At 43.3% G+C, this 25,728-nt stretch overlaps 1 protein-coding gene across 2 annotated transcripts in view; it reads left to right on the top strand.

The window, feature by feature from the left end:
* Positions 1 to 25,728, top strand: part of Rapgef5 (Rap guanine nucleotide exchange factor 5) — a 240,371-nt gene that overhangs the window by 108,090 nt on the left and 106,553 nt on the right. For both annotated transcript variants that reach the window (XM_052739192.1, XM_052739193.1), the window contains one exon: positions 15,332 to 15,405. In XM_052739192.1, coding sequence (XP_052595152.1) covers positions 15,332 to 15,405 — 74 coding nt within the window. The remainder of the gene's footprint in view (positions 1 to 15,331; positions 15,406 to 25,728) is intronic.

Below are 25,728 nucleotides of genomic sequence, written 5' to 3' on the forward strand. Positions count from 1 at the left end.
GGAAGGGGCTCATGAAGTCCTACCCCCTGCCGAGGAGCTGTTGGCAGCTGATGGCACCCCATGGAAGGCTGCCCGTGCTCTAGTAGACGGTCCCACATCCATGTACATACAGCCTGCGCCACATGGGTTCAGTGGGTTTTTAAGAAGAGCACGTAAACGTTGGGAGGGAAAGTGGCTGTGGGGATAAGGGAGGAACGGAAGGGTTCTATGCATGTATGAAAACCTCAACAGTAAAAATATTAATAAATGAAAAAGAAAATGCATAAAAGTGTAGATAATCATGTTGAGAAGGACAGGGATGACATGTCTTCCTCATATGCAGAATCTAGACATGAAAATAAAAGGGAAACTATTTGAGGAAGGGACCAGAGGGAAAGAAGGAGAGGTAAGAAAGGGTAGTGGGGAAGTGAATATTACGTATGATATAAAGTGTGTAAAGTATAATGACGGTTATTTCATACAATTACTATATGCTAGTGTGGATTATCTACTGTCGTCCCTTAGGTTATGAGGGTGTTCCATGGAGAAGTGGCCTGCTTTGTTTCCAGCTTACTGTCTTAAAGGCACGATTATGTAGCTGTGAAAAGCAAACCAAGGGCTCCAGCGTGACCCTGGGTTAGCCAGGCAGTCTGACTTAGTGGCTTCCAGAGGCTCATTTCTTATTCTGTGAAATGGAACTCACAGCACATGCCCCTGGGCTTGTTGGTAGGGTAAATGACATGGCATAAAATACATTGCTTTGTGCTGGCGGAGTTAGGCCTAGAAATCATCTTTCTTTTACTAGCTTAGATAAATCTTTTGGAATTTAATTCCTAGGAGAAATTATATAGAGTAATAGAGTGCTTTAGGATCTTTAAAGTGAATGGGCACTTTGCGGTGTCTCAGGATTGTATCAGGCCGTTTCCTGCGCCATGGGATTATAGGAGATTGGCCTCCCTCTGTCCCCTAGCCAGAACTCATCCTTGAAAGACACTTCAAAAGGCCTGAAGTGTTCTTCCTCTCATGAAAAATATAGGAAAAAATTGTAACCAACGGTTGCTTACTTTTTGTTCTTTTTGTAAAACTTGAATGAAGCACAAGTCATCTTCGTATTAAAATCAAACCTTTTCTCCCCCTGATACATTTCTGGTAAGCATAGCAAGAAAATAGGTTACTTGTGTGGATTAGGTACAAATGACCTCTTTATTGCCTTGGCCAATGGGATATATATATATCCAATTACATTGTATCAGCTCTCCTTAAGGGCCTGATATGTAATACTCTTTGTTCTAGTGACATTATCATTTTTTTCCTGTTGAATAACTTTTCCATTAACTGAACTTATTAAATCTTACTTAAAAGTAAACACTGTTAAAAATTTCTTGTGAAGTAAAAGAGAAGGAAGTTTGAGGAGTCTTGGCTGAGAGACAAAGACCTAAGAATTGAAATAGAAACCTTTCTACCTTAGAGCCAAGTGAAGGAAAAGCAGTCCTTGGAGCTGGGCCCCCGCCAGTCAAGTGTGCCATGTGGAACACATGCTGGGTCTGCTGCTGGCTCCAGGGAACCTGCCTAGTGTTGTCTTGACTGATTCTGATAGACTTCTGCCTACCTGCACAGGAAAGCCATGCAGCAAAGGTTTCTCTGGTCTGTCTGAATCTGTGGTTCGAGAGGCAGCGGGAGGATTGTGGGAAGAGATTTGGGTAGGGGCACTTAAAAAAAAAAAAAAAAAAAAAAAAAAAAGATTAGCCGGGCGGTGGTGGCGCACGCCTTTAATCCCAGCACTCGGGAGGCAGAGGCAGGCGGATCTCTGTGAGTTCGAGGCCAGCCTGGGCTACCAAGTGAGTCCCAGGAAAGGCGCAAAGCTGCACAGAGAAACCCTGTCTCGAAAAACCAAAAAAAAAAAAAAAAAGAAAAAAAAGATTAAGTCATTGTGGCTCTAAATTTTAGAACCTAAAGTCTTGGTAGGTAGATGATTCAGGTCCTCTCTTGTTTAGAGCACTCGCAGTAACACACACACACACCCTTGCTTCCTTTATTTTTAGCCTCACTCTTGTTCATTTTCAACAATCAAGTTTTTAGAACATTTTGATACCGTGAGACCCGAGTGCTTAAGCTTCTCCTTCACTGGCCTCCTGTGCCATTCTAGAACTATTTATCCCCTTTGGGGCTCGGTTGTTTTGTTTTCATCTGCTAGATGAGGGTAATCTTTTTTTTTTTATTTTACAATACAATTCAGTTCTACATATCAGCCACGGATTCCTTTGTTCTCCCCCCTCCAGCCCCCCTCCCCTTCCCTCCAGCCTACCCCCCATTCCCACCTCCTCCAGGGCAAAGCCTCCCCCGAGGACTGAGATTAACCTGGTAGACTCAGTCCAGGCAGGTCCAGTCCCCTCCTCCCAGGCTGAGCCAAGTGACCCTGTATAAGCCCCAGGTTTCAAACAGCCAACTCATGCAATGAGCACAGGACCCGGCCCCACTGCCTGGATGCCTCCCAAACAGATCAAGCCAATCAACTGTCTCACCCATTCGGAGGGCCTGATCCCATTGGGGACCCCTCAGCCATTGGTTCATAGTTCATGTGTTTCCATTCGTTTGGCTATTTGTCCCTGTGCTTTATCCAACCTTGATCTCAACAACTCTTGCTCATATAAACCCTCCTCTTTCTCGCTAATTGGACTCTCGGAGATCCACCCGGGGCCTAGCCGTGGATCTCTACATCCAGATATGGTCAACAAGGCAAAGCGACAGCCTACAGAATGGGAAAAGGTCTTTACCAACCCCACATCTGACAGAGGACTGATATCCAGAATATATAAGTAACTCAAGAAATTAGACATCAAAATGCCCAACAGTCCAATTAAGAAATGGGCTATAGAACTAAACAGAGAATTCTCAACAGAGGAAACTCAAATGGCTGAAAGACATTTAAGGAATTGTTCAACATCCCTAATTATCAGGGAAATGCAAATCAAAACGACTCTGAGATACCACCTTACGCCTGTCAGAATGGCTAAGATCAAAAACACTGAAGACACCTTATGCTGGAGAGGATGTGGGGCTAGGGGAACTCTCCTCCACTGCTGGTGGGAATGCAAGCTTGTACAACCACTTTGGAAATCAATATGGCACTTTCTTAGAAAATTGGGACTCAATCTCCCCCAAGATCCAGCTATACCACTCTTGGGCATATACCCAAGGAATGCCCAATCATACCACAAGAGCACTTGCTCAACTATGTTCATATCAGCATTGTTTGTAATAGCCAGAACCTGGAAAAAACCTAGATGCCCTTCAACTGAAGAATGGATAAATAAAATGTGGTACATATATACAATGGAATACTACTCAGCAGAGAAAAACAATGACATCATGAGGTTTGCAGGCAAATGGATGGATCTAGAAAAAATCATCCTGAGTGAGGTAACCCAGACTCAGAAAGACAATCATGGTATGTACTCACTCATAGGAGGATACTAGATGTGGAACAAGGATGATTGGACTGCTACTCACATCACCAGGGAGGCTACCTGGAAAACAGGACCCCAAGAAAGACACGGGGATCACCCAATGACGGAGAAACGGATGAGATCTACATGAACAATCTGGATATGAGTGGGGGTAATGAAGGGCAAGGGTCGAGGGAAAGAGAGCTTGGGGGAGTGGGAGATCCCAGCTGGATCAAGAACAGAGAGGGAGAACAAGGAATAGGAGACCATGGTAAATGAAGACCACATGGGAATAGGAAGAAGCAAAGTGCTAGAGAGGCCCACAGAAATCCACAAAGATACCCCCACAATAGACTGCTGGCAATGGTCGAGAGACAGCCCGAACTGACCTACTCTGGTGATGGGAGGGTAATCTTAAGAGTGCTTGGAAACAGACTGAAGGGAGGGTCAGGCCTTCACCTGCCTGAGAACCTCATGGGGCAGCTCCTTCAGCTTGCAACTTGTTAGCGTGGAGGTGATTAGTGGTCATTATGAAACCAAATCATACATGGACTGTTCCACAATTTGCTCATGATTTTTGTTCATGTACATAATTTAACTCTTTAGTAATTGTATCAGAACAAACATGTCATGAAAAGGTACTAGAAGTATGAGAAAATAGTTGCAAGTATAGTTTATCATTTTAATATTTTTAAAGTAAATACTTTTTTAAAGTATTGGCAAAACTACTAAGTTAAGTGATTCACAAAAAGGGGAAATTGATTAATTCCAAGAGATGATGATATCGACCTTTTTATTAATGGAAACTCAGTTTCCCCGCATGCCTACCACATAGATGCTGAGTAGATATTTAATGTGTTGGCACAAAGAGGCATCACATTATTAGCCTGTCACCGGGAGTTAGGCACCTCAGTCTGGCTTTGCAAGGCACGTGACAGAGGGATGTGGGAAGATTCAGTGGAAGCCTCCCACAGTGAGAGGTCATGGTGTCCCAGAAGCAGTAAGTGCTCAAGAGGCACATGGTCATTCCAAGGACTGTATTTTACCTCATTTATATTCCTTCACATGCTGTTAAATGACCCCTGTGTTCCTCAGGCCTGTGCCAGTCAGCTTTCCATCACCACAGTTAACTTAGAAAGAGAAAGGACTTATTTGAGTTCATAGGTTTTGAAGTTTCAGTTGTGATCGATTGGCCCCATTGCTTTGGGCTTGTAGGGAGATAGCCAATCATGGTGGAAATATGTGAAATAGTAAAATTACTCACCTCTGGCCAGGAACTAGGAGGGAGAAGGAGGAGGCCGGAGTCCCACTATACCCTTCAAGGGAATGCTGTAGCGGCCTAAATACTGCCCATTCAGTCCCACCTTAGAAAGGCTCCCCTCCTCCCAGATCCCACCAAGAGCAGCACCATGCTGAGATCTAAGAAGAGGCTGAGGGCAGGGCAAAGGCGGAACGTGTGACCCGGGTCTTAGCCTCCTCAGGCCTTATGAAGTAGATCACTCCTGAGGACAGAGGCTGTACCACAACCCTGCCACAGTAGTCTTTCCGTCGGTAAGGTCATATTGTGTAAAATGCAAGGATTCAGTGTGCAATTGGCAATGTGGACCTGGGCCTCACAGGGGAAGGCAGGAATAGAAACCCAGATTGGTGAATAGCCCGCATAGTGGTGAAAACTGAAACCACAGGAGCAGATACCATCGCTGAGGAAAGCAGCAAAGACCAGAGAGCCCAGGGCAAGCTTGCAGGATGATAAAGGGCGTGGAAAGAAGCGTTTGAAATGAATAGTACCACCATCAGCTGACAGGCTAACAGAACAGGGCAGAGAGAAAACTTGGTTACACGTGGGTGTGTGATCCCTGGTTCAGCATTCAGGTGCATGGGGGTGAATCCAGACTCAAATACCATGACATGTTCAGGCACTAGGCTGCAAATACTGACCCCTAATTTTCAAATTTCAATGCTAAAATAAACGTTGTCGCTGATGCAGTAAAGGTTTGTGAGTGCTTTTCTATTTTTATGAATAAGAAGGGATTTGAGCCTTGGAAAGGCTGTCAATGAGCTGGCCACACATGCGCATGTTGCTGCAGCGGACTACCCTGCCACTTCACCCGGAGTTCCTTGCTGAAAGCGCAGGGTGTGTTGTGGAGGGGCTTCCTAAAACAATATTATGAGCCCTCTGCAGGGTGGCACAAAACAACAGCTGATTGTTTACCTAAGGAGGAACTGGGATCTGCCTCCTGCGGCTGGAAACTCTGCAGTGTTTTCCTAACATGTTTATGTCCACAGCCCACAGAACACATAAAGGACCCCCCGCCCCCGATCCATACCAATTGTGCTCCCACCTGTGAAAAAGACCAGTTCTAATACATTTTGATCTTAAATATTTTTCAGAGTTTTCTGTTACATTCTGTCCTGTTTCACCAAAGAGGGAAAAAATTGAAAAGGAATTCGTTCCAAGATTAACATGAATAATAGGTTGTATCACTGGTGGGTAAAACTAGCACTGGGGAAGTGGGGGCAGTAGTCTGAACTAGTCAGACTATCTCCGGAAAACAAAACACCAAGAGCGGACTGGCTCGTGTGCAGTTTGGCCGGCACTGTGTCAGAGACCATGCCGCAAACGTGGAGGAACCTCCTCTTGCCACGTCTTAAACTCTTTACCAAGTGTTCAGTTAACTCTCTTTCTTAGTAATCTTTGCTGACTATCCACAAGTGACTGGAAGTGCTGGATTTCTATCTGCAGCAGAATTTTTCATGGACTTGTAAGTTCTTTGAGCAAAACCAAGCAGGTCTATCGATTTAAAAAGCAGCATGCCAACTGTGATGCACAACTTTCATGTGTCTAAGTGGCTGAGGACACATCCAGTAAGCATCACGTTATCATCACAGCATCAACAGCACAGAGCAGGAACGCTGCTGTGATTGGGAAGCCAGCCTGGGCAGCATAGTGTACCAGGCTTTCTTTTAGGCCATCAACCAGCTCCCAAATCATGACACAGAGAACTAATATTAGTTATGAATGCTCAGCCTCATCTCAGGCTTGTCCCACTGGCTCTTGTAACTTAAATTAACCTGTTTCTCTCCATCCTTTCTTTCACTCTGTGTGTACTACTCTGTGTCTGTCTGTCTGGCCCCAGGTGCCTCCCTCTCTTTCTCCCTTGTTCTTTTCTCTTTTCTCTTCTCCCTTTACAGCCTAGATTCCTCCTCTTATTTATTCTGTCTGCCTGCCAGCCCCGCCTATCCCTCTACTGCTTAGCTATTGGCCATTCAGCTTTTTATTAGACCATCGGGTGACTTAGGCAGGCAAGGTGAAACAGCAACACATCTTTACATAGTTAAACAAATGCAACACACCTTTATATAGTTAAAGTAATATTCCACAACAGCCTACTAAGTATTAGACCAGCTAGGGGACTATGGCAAGACTTTGTCTTAAGCAAAAAATAAACTTTAAAAAATGAAAGGCTACCAGTAACATTTTGGTTTAAGTAATGTTAGTGGAGTCATTGGTGATAAGTTTTTTGCACCCCAATAAGCCTCTCTGCCTACGCAGCAATCCAAATCAGACCAAATCAGACTGACTTAGAAAAATCCCTGGTTTAATGGGTAAAGTGTTCCTGGGTGATTCTCCAGCCCCCCCAGAGAGGAGACAGGGATGAGAGATCAGAAAACCATATGTCTGTTTTCTGGGATGCAGTTTAAATACCCTATGGGAGTGGTCTTGAGCATCTCTGGGGAAGGAGCCATGTTTGGCAGGCCTTGAGGGTGCGGGTTTGGGGAAAGAGATGGGGGAGGGGAGTTGAGGTGGACCTTCCACCAGAACATTCCAGACTCTTTGGGTATATGGATGCCAGGGTGCCAGGGGCTGAGGTGGAGCTTCCACCAGAACAACTGGGAGAGTTTCCTTAATGTCCATCATAGTAAGTTGTGAGGAGAGAAAACTTGTTCTGTGTGGCTGGAGAAATGGCTCAGTGGTTAAAAACGCTGGCTGCTCTTATGGAGGACGAGGTTCCCCATCGCCCACATGGTTGCTCACAACTATCTGTATCCGGTTATAGGGGATATGACACCCTCTTCTGGCCTCCAAAGGCATCAGACATGCATGTGGTGTGTTCATATATGCAGGCAAAACACTCATACACATTAAAAAGCAACCAAAGAAAGAAAGAAAAGAAAGAGAGAGGGGGGAGGGAGGGAGGAAGGAAGAGAGGAAGGGAGGAAGGAAGGGAGGAAGGAAGGAAGTTAGTTGTTCCTGGGGACACAGTACTATCTTTCTGGGCCTGGATTCTCTCACTCAGTACACTATTCTCCAGTTCTCTTTGTTTACTCACAAATTTCATGATTTGGTTTTTCTGTACTGCTGAATAGAATTCCACTGTGTATTTTTATCACATTTTCATTGACCATTCATCAGTTGAAGGACATTTAGGTTGTTTCCATTTCCTGGATATTTCAAATAAAGCAGCAATGAATGGCTGAGCAAGTAGCTGTAGAGTAGGGTACCGAGTCCTTTGGGCACGCGCCCAGGAGTGGTAGAGCTGAGTCATATGGGAGATCTGCTTTTAGTTTTTTGAGAATTTTCTACAGTGATCTCCATAATGTCTACACTAGTTTACAATCCCACTAACAATGAATGAAGGGTCCCCTTTCCTCACATCCTCATAGAATGAGAACACCAGTCAACATGCCATTGTGGCTGGGGAAAATTTCACAAGTCCCTCCCTACCTAAAATGAAGAGCTGCAGACAATTAAATGGCTACTGAGAAAAAAGAGAATCAGCTTTCTCTAGGGATGACCCCCAGACAGTTATCTAATCCCAAGGGGTCAGCCATAAACACATAAATACAAGCAACACTAAATGGACTCATAAATTGTGTGTGTGTGTGTGTGTGTAACAATAGTGAAGAGGTCATGAATCTGAGGAGTTGGAGGGCACGTGGGAGGAGATTGAAGGGGATTAGGGAAGGGTGAGAATTATATAAGCACCGTACTTATGCATGAAGTTCTAAAAGAAAAGCTAAAAGGAAGAAATAAAGTGCTATCAAGACGGGCCGTAGCGCCTTGGAAGCTGTCAGCTCTGGGGCTCTGGGCTCCCTCCTGCTAATTTACAAATAGATGCATTTAAACTAAATACTCTTGTGTGAATTGGTGCTAAGTAGTTCACGTATACTGTTAGCTCTCCTGTGGCCTCAATGTTCACTATTCACAGTACATACTCTGAGTCTTATACTTGTGTTTTTGTTATGCTGAAAGTTATTGTTAAAGGCTGTTTCTTGCTTTTAGATTCTGTGTGTGGAGAGATAAGGGGATGGTTTGTGTTGGCAGAAGGTAAGGCTTCTAGCCTCCCTGGTCCCAGAAATGTCATTCCTGTGTACGTGTCTTGCTGGAGGGAACTGTCCCAGAATCAATATTTGCATAGAAACTCTCCTCCAACCTACCCTTATTTGATCAGATAGGAGAAAAACTGAACCCAGAGTCTAAACAACTACCCACCTCTCCCTCCTCTTGCCATTGGCCCTACTGTTAGGAGACATGAAGAGAGAAGTTGTCTCCTAACATTCTTTGACATTAGTGTATATATTATAGGATCAATAGAAAGTTCCAATTACATATTTCATGTACATGATTTCATGGGGCGAACATAAATCCTTGAAAATCTAGAACAAATAAGTTTTGTTCTCTAGAGATATATATGAACCACAGGCTAAATACACCCTGAGAAAGTTATGATTATTCAGTGTTTTTTTTTTTAAAAAAAACTAAGATTATTTATATACTAGATAGGACACTTCTCTTTTCTTTATCCTCTGGTATATAGACGTAGATACAGTCTGGCTGCCCTTTGGGTAAGCCACTTAATTTGCCTATTTTTCTAACTTCCAGTGTTATTTAAGTGTAACACCAGACCGCGGGTATTTGGCATCTTTAAAGATGTGCGAATAAGTGTAATATTGTTGATAAAGATAAATGATAGTGTAGGCTCAAAGGCCTCAGCTCAAATCCTGGCGTGAATGAATGAATGAGTGAATGAATGAATGAGTAAATGAATACAATATTGCTACTGGGACAAACTCATCCTTTTTTCTTGTATGCTCATCTCTTCTTCTTTTGATTCTACTTCTTTGTATTAAGAACTATCTCGAGTTGTGTGTGATGACACACACCTTTAGTCTCAGTATTCAAGAGGCAGAGGTAGGTAGATCTCTGAATTCCAGGCCAGCCTGCTTTACAAAGTGAGTTCCAGGACAGCGGGGGCTACACAGAGAAACCTTGTCTCGAACATCCCCCCCCAAAAAAACCCAACTATTCTCAAGTGTGTATGTGTATGTGTCCTCCCCCCAGCTCTCTCTCAGACACACACACACACACTTTTTTAAAAAATCAGTATTAACTCTGTCCGACATTAAAAAAAAAAATCAGTTAATGTGCATTACCCTAATGTTCTGTATCTTAGTTGAATTAGATGAGAAAAAAACACCTAGGCCCCAGGACATGGTTTCAAAAAAGCATGACTTCATTGACCAAAATATTTTAAAGTTTTATTTTCTTTATTATTAATCAAAAGTAAAAGTTTGAAGAATGAAAGAAAATATGTAAATCACAAATTAAATGCTCACGAATTGCTAGTCCTCTGTAACAAGCTTTCTCAAATGTAGTCATTTTTGTGGGACCACCAGCTCCCATAATGACACAGAGACTTAATATTAATTATGAAAGCTTGGCCTTAGCTTAGGCTCTTTTTCCAACTAGCTCTTATAACTTAAATCAACCGGTCTCTACTGATCTACATTCTGCATTGTGGCTCAGTTACCTCTGTTCTGTATCATATATCCGACTTCTGCAGTCTCTGGCAAAATCCACGTACCTAGATTTCTCTTCCTGCCTTACCCTGGAAATCCCACCTATTCTCTCCTTCCTAACTATTTGCCATTCAGCTCTTTTTTCAACCAATCAGAAGACGCTTTAGGCAGAGACACATCTTTACAGTGTATACAGATATTCCACAACAATCCTCATGTCCTTGGAAGCCTCCATTCATGCATATTAGCTTGCTCACAGGATAAAACTTCATATGGAATTTCATTTGGTTGAGTGGAATTGCTTGCTTACAGGGCCTGTTGCCTTTTTAAGAGGGGTTGAGGATATTTTTCCTTTCCTTGTCTCTCCTAGTGATTTTTTTTCCTTTAAATTCCCTCCTAAGTGACCTGCAGTAGCAGTAGCAGTAGCAGTAGGGGACCTCTTTTGAACAAGCATGAATGGGACTTTTTGATGCAAATAGGGGCAGAGCCTCTACTCACTTCCACTGTCCCTGCTTAGCCTGGGCATGCTCAGCTGGTAGAAGTGGCCTTAGTTATCTGGGTAGTTTAATAGGGGAACTGTCTTCCCTCCTTTCATGAATAGTTAAAAGATGTAGCTTTTTATATTATGTAAGTAAGTGGTGTCAAGTAGAACCATTCTGGCCACTTGGCAATGCATTGTTCAGCCTGTTCGCTTTCACAGGGCATACTGTACGCAGAGCTCTAGTGGGCTTTGTAGTGAGTGCCACACAGCGGGCACAAACGTTATACAAAAGCAAAAACAGGCGAAACAATATTCTGAAAACTGCTCAGCAGAAAGTATATTTGTAAGTCCATGGTGAGTGAGTCCATGAGTGCAGTTAGGGTCGGGGGTTGTAGGTGGTTGTCCTCCTTTTGATGGAGAGGTCAGAGGGTGAGTGTTATGGTGAGCACAGGGCTCTGCCTAAGACTGTTAATTCTCCATCACCTCTTTCCTGCACGTCTCCCGTACTCAGTTCATTGTCGGGTGGAGTTCACTCTATCTACAAGGACAACCCGAGTCCTCCACAGTTATCTTTCTCTTTGCTGCCTCCCTAGCCTAAGTCATCCCATTTCTAAGGAAGGCCACTGTAGCAGTCACCTGACTGGCCTCTGTTTCTGCTTGCTGCTGTGATATCCTTTATTATCCACAGACAAGTTGACGGAACTTGAGAACGTAGGCATCAACGGATACAAAGTCTTCAGTGGTTCACTGTGGATACAAAGTCTTCAGTGGTTCACTGTGTTCTCTGGCTCAAGGCTAAATTTTCTGTGGTCTGTACTGTCTCCAGGTTTGTCATGTATCATTGTGTCCTGCGATGGGATTAGCTCAGCCTTAAGTCTCATCGCAAATATGATTATTCAAAGAAGCACCACCCATGTCCTCCTGGCTTGCATGATCCCTACGGGGGTCTGCTGCATTTTCATAGCTGTCCTTGTATGACTTTTCATCTTATCTCAGCTAAAGGTTCTATTGCTGTCTTGGGGGTTTTTATTCCTGTGAAAAGACACCATGACCGTGGCAACACTTGTAAAGTAAAACATTTCATTGAGGTGGCTGGCTTACAGTTTCAGAGGTTCAGTCTATTATCATCATGGTGGGCAGCGTGGTGGCAGGCAGACAGATGTGGTGCTGGAGGAATAGCTGAGAGTCCTACATCTTGCAGATAACAAGAAGTCTACTGACTGACGCGCTGAGGGAAGCTTGAGCAAAAGAGACTTCAAGGCTCACCCCAGCAGTGGCATGCCTCCTCCAACAAGGGCACACCTCCTAATAGTGCCACTCCCTTTGGGGACCATTTTCTTTCAAACCACCACATTCCACTCCCTGGGCCCCAAAAGGCAAAATGCATTTAGTCCAACTTCAAAAGTCCCCATAGTCTATCACAATCCCAACAACGTATAAAAGTCCAAAGTTCAAAGTCTCTTCTGAGATTCATGAAATCTCTTAACTATAATCCCCTATAAAATCAAAATCAAAAAACAGATCACATACTTCGAACATTTATAATGGCACAGGATATACATTACCATTTCCAGAACGTAGGGAGGGGGCATAGTAAGGAAATACTGGACCAAAGCAAGACTGAAAACCAGCTGGACAAACTCCAAACTTTGCATCTCCATGTCTGATGTCAAAACACTCTTCAGATTTCTAACTCCATTCAGGTTTGACTGCAACACACTTCTTTCTCTTGGGCTGGTTCCACTCCCTGTTAGCAGCTTTCTTTGGCAGGTATCCCATGACTCTGGCATCTCAACTTCACAGCTTCACACAATGGCCTCTCAACTAGGCCTCCATTCAGGGACACCCCTGACACATGCCTGGCCTCAGCGGCTTTATTCCATAATTCCTTCCTTCTATCCTTAACTCTAAAGCCAGAACCATGTGGCCAAAGCTGCCAAGTTCTGCTGCTCACTGGGGCTGGAACATGGCCCCCTTGTTCAATTACCTCTTCACCAGCATTCTCTTTCACTGCCTAAGCTTGGCTGCTCTGAAACTTGTTGTGTAGACCAGGCTGGCCTCAAACTCAGAGACCTGCCAGCTTCTGCCTTCCCAGTGCTGAGATTAAAGGCATGCTCCACCACACCCAGCTCTCAGCTTTTCTTCAGTTCCTTTTCACAAGTTGGAAACTTAGCTGGGCAGGATCTTACCCTGAGGTCATCATTCCCTTTATTCTGTTTCTTATTCTGTTTATCTCCTTGAGTAACATTCCACTTTCTGGTGCCCTTTTTTTTTCCTTGCTTAGCTTGCTCCTTTTCATTGTAAATCTTCATTTGAGTTACCACTAATATCTACATGACAGAGTCTATACTAGGCTATTTTGAGATTTCTTCTGCCAATGGAATTAATCCAAAATTCTTCACTTTAGCCTCAGACAGACTCTTTGGACAAGGACAGAAGGCAGCACTTCCTTTACCAAAATATCACAAGAACAATCTCTAGACAACATACTAAAATTCTTCTCCTCTGAAATCTCTTGAGTGAGCACCCGCATAGTTGAAACAACTCTTAGCACCCCTGTCTTCCATGTTCCTACTAGTGTGGTCCCTTAAGCAGTGCTTAAAACATCCCACTGCTTTTCTAACCCAAAGTACCAAAGCCCAAATTCCTCCAAATAAAAACATGACCATGGTCAGGTCCATCACAGCAATATCCCAGTCCCTGGTACTAACTTCTGTCGTAGTGTTTTGATTGCTGTGAAGAGACACCATGAACACAGCAACTCTTGTAAAGAATCCATTTAATTGGGGTGGCTCACTTACAGTTTCAGAGGTTCAGTCCACTATCATCATGATGGGGAGCATGGCAGCCTTCAGGCAAATGTGGTGCTAGAGTAGCTGAGAGTCCTACATCTTGCAGGCAACAGGAAGTTGACTGGCTGACACACTGTGGGAAGCTTGAGCAAAAAAGACCTCAAAGCCCACCCCCACAGTGACACACTTCCTCCAACAAGGCCACACCTCCTAATAGTGCCACTCTCTTTGGGGGCCATTTTGTTTCAAACCACCACAATTACATTGACTTTGGTGTGTGTGTGGGGGGGGCGGGGGGTTGCTTATGACATGGTGTTCATGTGGAAATCAGAAAACAAACAGCAGAAACCACACTCCAGTCCTCAGGTGGCAAGAGACTTTATATATACAGTTAGCCATCTCCCCAACCTTCACTACATCTTACATTTATTGTTGTAACTGACTGTTTCCTCAGGTAATATGTGTACTTCCTGGGGCTTATCTGTCTTGTTTGTGAGCAAAACTCCAATGCCAGGCACACAGTAGGCACTCTCAGCACACACTTGCTTTTAACTGTACAAACAAGTTGTACATCCTGAAAAGCTGTTCCGTCGTCAAGCATGGATCAGAGTTGCATACACTGTATTTGTTATTGAATGTCTGTGTGAGAGTAGAGATTCCAAGGAAGCTGGAGAGTGGAAGGAATCCTGCCAGTAGTGAGCAGACTTCTGAGATAAGGAATCCACAGGCCAGAGCATGGCACTTGTATTTATATTCTTTGAGACTGATTACTTTCGAAGTTGCACTATGCTGGATTAAGTAAAGAAGAGTCTGGAACCAGGGCTTCTTGTGGGAGGTTGTTGTAGCAGGGAGGAAAGGGCCACAAAATGCTTGACAAGGAGGTCCAGAGGGGAAGGAGAAGGATTGTTTGGAATTTTGTAATGACAGTGCACCCGTAAACTGAGCCATAAAGTATTGTTTCCTTGCCACCTAGAATACCACACACACACACACACACACACACACACACACACACACACATACACACACACACACACACACACACACGTATGTGTGTGTGCAGAGTTATAGTACCAGCTACTTGGGAAGTTGAGAGAGGAGGATCCAATGTTCAAGGCTTACCTTGATACCTTAGTGATGACCTGTGAATATAGCAGCTCAGCAATAGAATGTGAAGCCCCTGGTTCAGTCCTCCATTTAAAAATAATAATTTAACGACTCTCAGTGAAAATGAGTAGATGCCCTTGCCTGTACCCCAGACTACACCCTTGCCTGTACCCCAGACTTCCTGACACCCTTGCCTGTACCCCAGGGTTCCTGACGCCCTTGCCTGTACCCCAGGCTTCCTGATGCCCTTGCCTGTTCCCCAGACTACATCCTTGCCTGCACCCCAGGGTTCCTCTGACACCCTTGCCTGTACCCTAGGGTTCCTGACACCCTTGCCTGTACCCCAGGGTTCCCGACACGCTTGCCTGTACCTCAGGGTTCCTCTGACACCCTTGCCTGTACCCCAGACTTCCTGACACCCTTGCCTGCACTGCAGGGTTCCTTTGGTAAAGTACAACACTAAAAGGATCATGTCAGGATGGGATGGGATGGAGAGAAGAACTGAAATTAAAACTTCCCACCGTCGTTGGTTTAGTTTTTGAGACAATGTACATGACAAACACCCAGTGTGACAGGTAACCTTCCATGCAAATAACAAATGGTATTGCTGTGTTTTCATTTTATGATTCTAGCATTATTTTTTTCCTGACAAGTTGTTATCTGGAAAAAATTACCTGAAACATTTTCTTACGATGCGATGTATGTTTGTCTTTATTTCTCTAAAGCAATTGAACAAGACGATGAAAATGCTGACAAGCACATAGCCGTGACGGAGGCTAATGACGGTCCCGACCCTCAGGTATGGTGTGGGATCCACAGTGTTGTACCATTCTCGGCTGAGGGTGGTCAGATGGGGCAGGTGCTCACGAATGAGGCAGGTTTGCCTTATGTGTCCTGGTATTGCTCATTTCCATGGGAGTAAACTGCTTTAGTTTTGACTTGAAGACATTTCCCAAAAAAGACCCTAAGTTATCCATACAGAACTTCTCCTGTATCCAGGATTGCAATTACTCACTGTCCAAATGTGTTATGTTAAATAGAACGGTCCCCCAAATACGCAACTCATGATCTTAAATTGTGTGTCACTCCGAGCAGTCCACCTCCATCCTACTCAGGATGTGAATTTTTTCTTTGTGTAAAGTATCAGTACTGTGTGCACTTCCTTCCACTTGTCACTAGGTAGCTGTTTGGTTATCAGCTCAACAGCCCAGGTGTTGCAGGGCTTCTTCAATTTGCCCTTCCATAATATCCTGATGTTATGTCACAATGCCTACATCACTCATCTCATCCCATAGCTGCTGTATCATCTCACATCATCACTAAAAGGGTGACTGTGTTACAAAATTTTGAAAAAGAAAAAGACCATATTCATATAATGCTTACTATAGTATATTGAATTAGTTGTTCTCTCTTGCTATTGGTTACTGTCGTTAATCTCTTACAGTTCTTAATGTATAAACAGAAGTGCATCGTATGTATGTAAAAAATAGGGAGTTCAGTACTATTTGTAGTCTTAGGGACTCACTGGGGATCTTGGGATGTGTCTTCTTCAGATAAATGGTGACTACTGCATAATGATTGATAGAGGAGATACACGTTCTCTCTTCCTCTCTCCCTCCTTCCCTCTATATATCTATAGACTTATAGGTAGATGATAGATAGCAGATAACTAGGTAGGTAGGTAGATAGATAGATGATAGATAGGTAGATGATAGAATCCACTTCTCAAAGAAAGCAAAGAAGTGGGAGGAGCTGATCCTTATGACTGGCCGTCTCTTCAAGCTGGTAGAAGAAAAGGAGCTTACAGACATACTGTAGCGTGCATCAGCTGCCAGAGATCCTCTGCTATGGATCCCTAATAGCTAAATCACAAATGGACAAGATTTTGAATTGGATACCTCAGTGTCAGTGACCATTTACTTTATATTAGAATGAAGCATTTGAGGACTCAGCATTGTAGCTAGAGTTTTCCTGCCTGGCCTACAGTCAGGACAAATCTCTGTCCTCAGCCAATCCCACAGCTGCTCAGATCCAATCAAGTAAACACAGAGACTTATATTGCTTACAAACTGTATGACCGTGGCAGGCTTCTTATATCTTAAATTAATCCATTTCTATAAATCTGTACCTTGCCATGTGGCTCGTGGCTTACCGGCATCTTCACATGCTGCTTGTCATGGCAGTGTCTCTCTGACTCAGCCTTCCACTTCCCAGAATTCTCCTCTCTCCTTGTCCCGCCTATACTTCCTGCCTGGCCACTGGCCAATCAGTGTTTTATTTATACAGAACGCTATCCACAGCACTTCCCTTTTTCTTTTTTTTCAAAAAGGAAGGTTTTAACCTTAACATAGTAAAATTACATATAATTTGGGAATTTGGGCGTAGCTTCTCTTACTACTCCTGCTGGAGAGGGGACACTGTATCTTATGGGTACACAAAGAAAATTTTAGGATTATGGAATAGTCCGTGAGGGTGTATCGTCTGAGCTAGTTGCCTTGAAATGGTTTTGGATGTTGGATCATCTGGGTCTTGGTGTCATTGGAGACCTTTCAGGGGGTCTTGGCTGATCAAACCTGATGTATCTTAATCTGGAACAAATCCATAGCCTCTGGCTTTCTGTGGAAACAAAAGCAGAGCCTCCTTTCCAAAGCAACATATCCTTACATCCAAATTTTGAAGTCAAGGTACCTTTAAAATATACATTTTGGTATAACTCAACAGCTTTTGCAATCAAATGTTTTTCTTCAGTTACAAATATCAAAGAGAACATAATCCAGATTTTCTGTGTGGTAGCCATCTTTATATGGCTTATTTTTTATATTACCTTGAGCCTGTTGCTTTAAACTGAAGCATTCTAAGACTGAAACGGTGCTGTGGCTGCTGGCTCTGCCCACTTCAGCTTTCCAATGTGGTGGTGGTACATTTACCACCAGCTCTGGGAACCATCAACTCTTAGAAACAGTGGGTATATGCTTTTATCAAAGCAACGTGTGGCCCAGAAACCTCTTTTTTTTAATATACTAGCAAAGGCTAAATCCACCACACAGCAGCAGCGTAATGTGCCGCTTGTAGATGCCTCATTCCCGCCATACTGCCGGTCAAGCACAAAGGCCAGGAACCCGCCAGTAGCTCAAACTGACAAGCTGCCGCTAACTTGAGAGAGACAACTAGGAAGCTGTTATTAGCTCAGTTTTAGAATCTTTTGGTCAGGTTTTAGGTGGAAACTCTTGCCCCACATTGGGCGCCATTTGTAGCTGGAGTTTTCCTGCCTGGCCCACAGTCAGGACAAATCTCTGTCACCAGCCAGTCCCACAGCCGCTCAGACCCAATCAAGTAAACACAGAGACTTATATTGCTTACAAACTATATGACTGTGGAAGGCTTCTTGCTAACTGTTCTTATAAATTAAATTAATCCATTTCTATAAATCTGTACCTTGCCACGTGGCTCGTGGCTTACCAGCATCTTCACATGCTGCTTGTCATGGCGGCAGCTGGCAGTATCTCTCTGACTCAGCCTTCCACTTCCCAGAATTCTCCTCTCTCCTTGTCCCACCTATACTTCCTGCCTGGCCACTGGCCAATCAGTGTTTTATTTATACAGAACGATATCCACAGCACAGCATGGTTACCCTACTGGCTTTCTCTTTGAAGGTCCAAAATCTATTGATTGTGATTAGAATAATCATATTAAGCTTTTGTCAGTCAAACTGTACAGGTTGTAGTGTTTTAATAAATTAATATTGTTATAATATGATTGATGCTGTAGTTGAGTTTATATTGAAGTTCTATTTCAGGCTTCAAGCAGGCAGGAGTTTCCCAGCTCTGCATTCATTACTCAAAGAGTTATTAGGTCATTCATTTATTAGTGTAATGTTTGAAAGTGTAAGCTGCTGTATTTTTGTTTGTTTTGAACTCATTCTATGGGCAAAAAATCTGTTTGAATGCAATTTTATTTCTCAAAAAGATACATGAATTGTGATTTTCTTCAACAATGATATCACCATACAGCTGTGAATTAGGAGTGGTGTAAGGCCAGGGCAATTTCAGAAGGAAGATGGTTATGACCCTCATGTATCTGATAAAGCCCATCCACTGTCATCTAGAACACCCAACTCTATCAGCATGTTCTAGAAACCCATCCATGTGTGTGCATCTCCTGTCTTCATTCTAAAGTATATTTAAAGCAATTGACACTAGTTCCTATTCCTTCTTCCCAGTATATGACAAAATAGGTTGCTGTGTAGAGACTGTCCCACAGCTGTTGAAAACTTTGGGCATAAGAAGGAGTAAGCTCTACCTATCCCCAGGAGATGGTCTCTGTTGACATCTTTCTCTCTTCTGTTAACAATGTCTCTTTCTTCCTGAGACACTCCTTGTTTCTGTGCTGCATTGTATGGACAGAGTGAAGAGAATTGGGTTTGTACACAAGTCCTTCTTCCTTAGCAGTTGCCTTTGCTGAGGCCCTTTGCTCTTCTAAAATCTGTAAATTCCTGCAGGGGTAGGAATTTGTCCTGCACAGCCTAGTAGGCGTGGTTTTCAGCTCCATAAAATGGAGTGTAGGGGTTTCACAGGATCAACATGAAGCCGTGTGGAAAATGCCCGCAGAGGCTGGGTGTGTAGCCCAGAGGTAGTGTGCTTGCCTACCATGAGGCCCTGGGTTCCCTCCCCAGCACTGCAAGAAAACAAAACCAGTAATCGAACCAAACCAAGCAACCAAGCAAGTGAACAAAAGCCCAGATACCTGCTTTCCTAGTGTGCAGTGTCAAGCAGTGAGGTTTAAGAACTCTGCCTCCAGGGTGGAACATTGGCTCAGCAGCTCAAAGCACACATACTCGGACAGAGGACCTGGGTTCGGTTCCCAGAACCTCTATCAGGTGGATCACAACCTCCTGTAACTCCAGCTCCAGGGGATCAGGTACCCTGTCCTGGCTTCTGTACCACCCTGCGCTCATGCGCATATACCCACACACAGATACACATACATAAATTTGATTAAATTTTTTTTAAATACTAAGAATTTTGCTTTTGTGACAAAACTGCCTGAATTCTTCTAACTGTTCACCTGGGGAAGGTAATTCTCCTGTAGCCCCCATTCCTTCTCTGTGACAGTGTGAGTGTTAAGATCTAAAATCCCAGCTGTGGTGATATTTTTGTGTATGCTCTAACAAATAAAGCTTGTCTGAAGATCAGAGCTTGTCTGAAGATCAGAGGACAGAGCCAGCCACAGAGCCAGCCACAGAGGTTAGGTGGTGGTGGTGGTGGTGGTGGTGGTGGTGGTGGTGGTGGTGGTGGTGCACACCTTTAATCTTAGCACTCAGGAGGCAGAGGCAGACAGATCTCTGTGAGTTCAAGGCCAGCCTGGTCTATACAAGGTTAATCCAGTCTAAAAGAGAAACAGAGCCAGGCGGTGATGGCTCACACCTTTAATCCTGGTACTTGGGAGTCACAAACCCGTAATCTTAGCACTAGGAAGGTTGAGACAGGAAGTGATATCGCTGGTTGGAGAAAGGAATATAAGGCAGGAGGAGACAGGAGTTCAGAGCCCTTTCTTCTGAGGACTCAGCGGCATTCAGTCTGAGAATTCCTGGAGACAGGATCTTCCCTTTACAGCTGAGGAGTTGGTGAGGTGAGAAGTGGCTGTGACTTGTTTCCTCTCATCTTTCAGCATTTGCCCCAATATCTGGCTCCAGGTTTTTATTATAAGACCAGTTAGTGTTCGTGCTACACCCAGCGTACACACTGAACCCTTTTCTGAGCCCTTGTTCGTTGTTGTTGTTGTTGTTGTCGTTGTACTGAACCCTTCCAACCAGTCCTACGAGGCTGCAATTACCACCATTTTACAGGTGAGATGGTGAGTAGTGGGCTGTTCTGACCAGAGCAGCCTGATCCAGAATCCTGCTTTTAACCACTGTGCAAACTGCCTTTCACCATTCTATAAAGTGAGGATACGCCCACAGAAATTAGGTGGTGGTTTTGAGTATTAAATGAAGATAGGAAGAAGGGAGGGAGGGGAGGAAGGAAGCCGGGGAGGAAGGGTGAGAATGTAACTGGGTTGCTAGACCACTTGCCTAGCATCCAGGAAGTCCTGGGTTCAATTTCCAACACAGCATAAACTGATCCATGATGGTGCATGTCAGTACTCAACACTGGGCAAATGGAGACAGGAGGGTCAGAAGTTCAAGGTCATCCTTGGCTCTATAGCCAGTTTGAAGCTGTTGTAGGGTCCAAAGACCTTATCTACAAAAACAAAAACAGAAAGGCAGGAAATGATATAGTGAATTCCTCCTCCAAGTTTAATTTTTAATTACTAAAATGTATTATGCAGTAATCAATAAGAGTTTATTTGAGTATACTGAATTTATATTCAACAGCATTTGAGTATACTGAATTTATGTTCAATAGCATTTGTGTTGTGGTTTGTTATTCCAAATGTGATTCCACAAATGGTAGAAACTTAATTTAACTTCTTTTGATAGCAGTTTTTACACAGTAATTTAGAAAAAGTGATTTGTGTGTGTGAAAGAAGGTGTGTAGTGGAGTGTGTGTGTGTGTGTGTGTGTGTGTGTGTGTGTGTGTGTGTGTGTGTGTACACTCACCTGTGTGCACATGGAGGCCAGAGAGATGGTCTTTCATTGAACCTGGAGCAGGCTGGAATCCCCCGTGATGGTCCCTCTCCACTCCTCAGTGCTGGGGTCACAGGTGGTGAGCACATGGGCCACGCCTGACTTTTAACAGGAGCACTGGGGACTCCGAGCCTCCTGCTTGTGCAGCAAGTGCTCACTCTTCCTGCAGAGCTGTCTCCCCGGCCCAGAAAAAGTGAATTCAGTGTTAAGGTAAAGCAGTCATTGTTTGCAGATGTGAAAACTGTTTTCACCTTTGTCACAGACAGGATTGCTCATTTGTCCTCTGTATGTCCTTTTCTAAAGGACTCCTGTCCATGCTTTATTCTTAGCCCTGGGGGAGTGGACCCACATTTTTATGACTCCATTTACTGAGGAAACAGACTTTTCATTGCATCTGTAACATTGCTCAGACTGAAAACCATACGAACAGCTTTAATTATGCATTACAGAGAGTTTTTTCTTCCAGAAGAGACCTTGAAATAGGCTTTTAAATAACTCTTCTGACAGTTACACATTAATCCTTCTCTTTTTTGGCTGAGCAGTGTTAGGTAAACTGTTTATAATTAATTTCACATAGATAAATTAAATAGACCACAAATATGAAAGTCTAGATCAAGGGCTCTAAGTTATCTTGCCTCTTTTGTCCATAAAAAAGCTCCCAAAATATATTAATAAATTCATGGGTTTCTTGAATTAAATTACTAAATTACAGAGCTGTGAAAGGGACCCCCAGAGAACATCTGGTTTCGGTTTGTATTTCCAAGACTACTGTCTTATGAACCATGGAGGATTTGTGATATCTCTGGGCTGGAAGTCCTCCCGGGAATAAAGTGCCATCCATAAACTTCTCTGAAAATTTTCTGCCAAGTAGTTATTTTATAAGTAGTGCTGTAGAATTATCCAATGAAAATATTAGTACATCAAAAATTAAATGGAAACTGGAAAGTCAAGACAGGAATATTCCTTCTTTAATTAGAAAACATGAAATAAGTATAAAAGTTAAATTAATCTGACACATATTTTTAAGTAATAACATTTGTTATTTAAAATGCAAATATTTGATTCATGCATCAATGTGTCTGGTTCAGATAAAACTGTTTTCTTATACAAAAAAAAAAAGGTCTGTATTTAGGATCTTCATCAGGACATGAAAAGTTTCTTGAAAATTTGTGTTGTGGAAACCAAGAATATAGCCAGTGCCTCTCATCTTATCCATCTGTTGCTGCTGATGGAAACAGTTGTTTTCAGAGCAGTGCATGGGACTCATGGTGTCTGAATCGGAGTCCTTGGAGGTTCTGTCCAGTGTGCACAACACAGTGGCTCCCAGCGCTCACTCCCAGCTGGGACCAGTCCTGCCTGGCCTCACTGACACACATTCCCTCTGATACTCAGAGGGTCACACTGGAAGGAGAGAAGGAAGGGAGAGAGAAGGAAATGGCTTTCTGTCACACAGCTGTATTACTGGCGAGTCTGGCTGAGGTTTTGTGGGATGTCAGCATCTCCTCCTCAGCAGGAGACAGTGAATCACTGAGGGTGACATGGAGTATTAGGAAGTCTCAGGTGTGAGCATAGAAGAATTCTCTAGATACCAGAAATTTACCACTTTAAGAATACAATCTTTAGGGGACTGGAGAGATGACTCAGTGGTTAAAAGCATTCACTGCTCTTCCGAAGGTCCTGAGTTCAATTCCCAGCACCCACATGGCAGCTCACAACTGTCTGATGCTGTCTTCTGGTGTGCAGATATACATACAGACAAAATACCCATATACATAAAATACATAAATAAATAAACCTAAACAAAAGAGTACGATCTTTAAAGAATGCTAATTATTTGCAGGTAGAAATAGCCCCCACACAGTTTCCTTGTCCTGTCATAAAGTAGGGTACTTAATACCATTTATTCCTTTCTCCCCTCCCTTGCACTGATTAAAAACACAACTTCATGATTGGTCCATATATTTGGCATCACCTCAGATTATAGGGCCCATTCAAATTCTGACAAACAAGAAATATACTCTTTGGAGGAAGGTAGGGTGGTAAAAGTATTTAAAAATAAAAGTCAAATGGACCCTCAGTGATGCTCTAGATCAACAGTTGTCGACCTATAGGCTGTGACCCCTTTGGGGGTTGCATATCAGATACTTACATTCCAATTCATAACAGTAGCAAAATTACAGTTATGAAGTAGCAACAAAAATAATTTTGTGATTGGGGGTCACCACAACATGAGGAACTATAATATAAAAGGTCACAGCAATAGGAAGGTTGAGAGCCACTGACCTAAAGCATCACTGGATTCCAACAGTCCAGGTTCCTTGTAGTACAGGAGATGACAGCCACAGACCCTGCCGGTGCCTGTACTAAAGCGTTACTGGACATAGCCTATTCCATCTGTTTACCCACCACCCCGTGCTGCTCCAAGGTTTCACCTGCAGAACCAAGTACTTATAACACACAACCTGAGATAGTTACTGTCTGGCCTGGTATGAAAACTGTGCTAATACTCGCCACTTAGATGTCTGCCATGTGCCTTTGTTTCTTATACCACCAGCATCTTCTTCCAGATTCTTATTTAGTCAATAGCTTCTGGGAAAAAGATACCTTTGGTAAAGAATCTCCTGTTCCAGTGGTTGGAACACTGATATTTACATTTCTGTCTAAGGGTAGATTCTTATCTTCTTTTCATACTCAAGGTTATTAATCTTGAAGATGTGTTCACTCGCGTTCTCTCTCTCCCTCTCTTCCCCTCACCCTTTCTCTCCCTCTCGTATGGGCAAATTTCCTTGTGTAGTACATGATTTCTAACATAGATAAATATGCTGAAGTACCCCTCATCTCAACTCTATCGAGCCAACGGAATTCCTGTTCTCATCACTCCTCAGCCGGGGCCAGTCTGCCACAGTGTCCTTGGGATTCTCTGTTGGCTGCGTGTTAGGTGTTAGTGAAACTGTCCCCTAACCGCCTCAAGAGGAGGTTCCTCTCCTCAAAGTCATAGATTATCTTTGTCAAATTGATAGTTATTTGGAAACATCTTATCTGATACTCCAGCAGCATACTGGAGACTTCCCCTCCACCCCACACACATTGAAACCCCTTAGCCCTCCAGATTTCCCCTGACACTGCTCACTCTTCCTGTCTCCTTTCTGATTCCCTACATCCTCCCACTTCAAAACACTGCAGTCAGCTCTTTGATTTATATCCCTGCATTCGAACAACCAAAGCAATACCATCTGTGCTCTGGCTGGCCCTGGCATCCTGCCCCTGCCCTCGGCTGTGCTTCTGAACCTATAGGCTCCCAAGCGAACCCAACTGGGACTTGGAGTAGACACCTTCCTTCCATACTCCCCCCCATATTTACAAATATTTGGGAAACTCCCAAATAACATCTGCTGGCACTGCTTTGGAAACGCATCTAGATGCCCTCATGTTTTGTCATCTCTTCCATGTAGCACGAATCTTAACAGGTCTTATTAATAAAAACAAACTCGGAGCCAGGTGTTGTGGTGAATGCTGGAAGATCAGAGAAACAGAACAAGCCACAGCCAACCTCACCTCGCCAATTCCTCATCTGATCCTGTTTCCTCAAACTGGAAGCCTCTGAGTCCTGGTCTGGAATGAATCTCAGCTGAACTGCTGCTTAAAGCCTAAAAGCTTAACAAACCTTAAAAGCCTCTAGTTCCTGATCCTCATGCCTTATATACCTTTCTGCTTCCTGCCATCACTTCCTGGGATTAAAGGCGTGTGTCATCATGCCTGGCTGTTTCCAGTGTGGCCTTGAACTCACAGAGATCCAGATGGATCTCTGCCTCTGGAATGCTAGGATTAAAGGCGTGTGCTACCACGGCCTAAACCCATGTTTAATATAGTGGCTGTTCTGTTCTCTGACCCCCAGATAAGTTTATTGGGGTGCACACTATATCAGCCACACTTCCACTGCCTCAAATGGGTGACACATCCTGAGTGAAAACCCATCTCCTTCATGCTCTTCTAGTTCCAACTACTTCATCCTTCCCATTGGACACAGTGATCCTCTACACGGTAAATCTGTTTGTTATAATTTTCTGCTGAAACCATTCCAAAAAACTTCATCTTGTTCAGAACAAGAATCCAAACTTTTTTTATAGGCAAAACACTGTCGTGTATTTTAATAATGTTCATTGTCTTACAGATCAGTTAATACCAAATTTATGCACAACATATTTTTATAGCATACCTGATATCATGAGCTCATATCTTAACAAAGAAATGTAATTTTAAGAAGTAACATCGTTCATTTTTATGAAGACTAATTATTATAATTCTCACTATTAAACTAAAATTTACATTCTATACATTCTGCATATTTCTGTTTTTATTTTGATTAAATGCAATATTGTCCTGTTGATGTAAGATGCCATCTGTTCAGTGCCCCACTTGACTCCTCCAAAAAGCAGAGAACCTGATTCTTCATTTCATTGCTGTGAGGATCTTTATTTTACCTAATTTTAAAATTTG

Source organism: Peromyscus californicus, unplaced genomic scaffold (genome assembly GCF_007827085.1).
Source record: "Peromyscus californicus insignis strain IS unplaced genomic scaffold, ASM782708v3 Scaffold_15__1_contigs__length_86483966, whole genome shotgun sequence".
Classification (NCBI taxonomy): domain Eukaryota; kingdom Metazoa; phylum Chordata; class Mammalia; order Rodentia; family Cricetidae; genus Peromyscus; species Peromyscus californicus.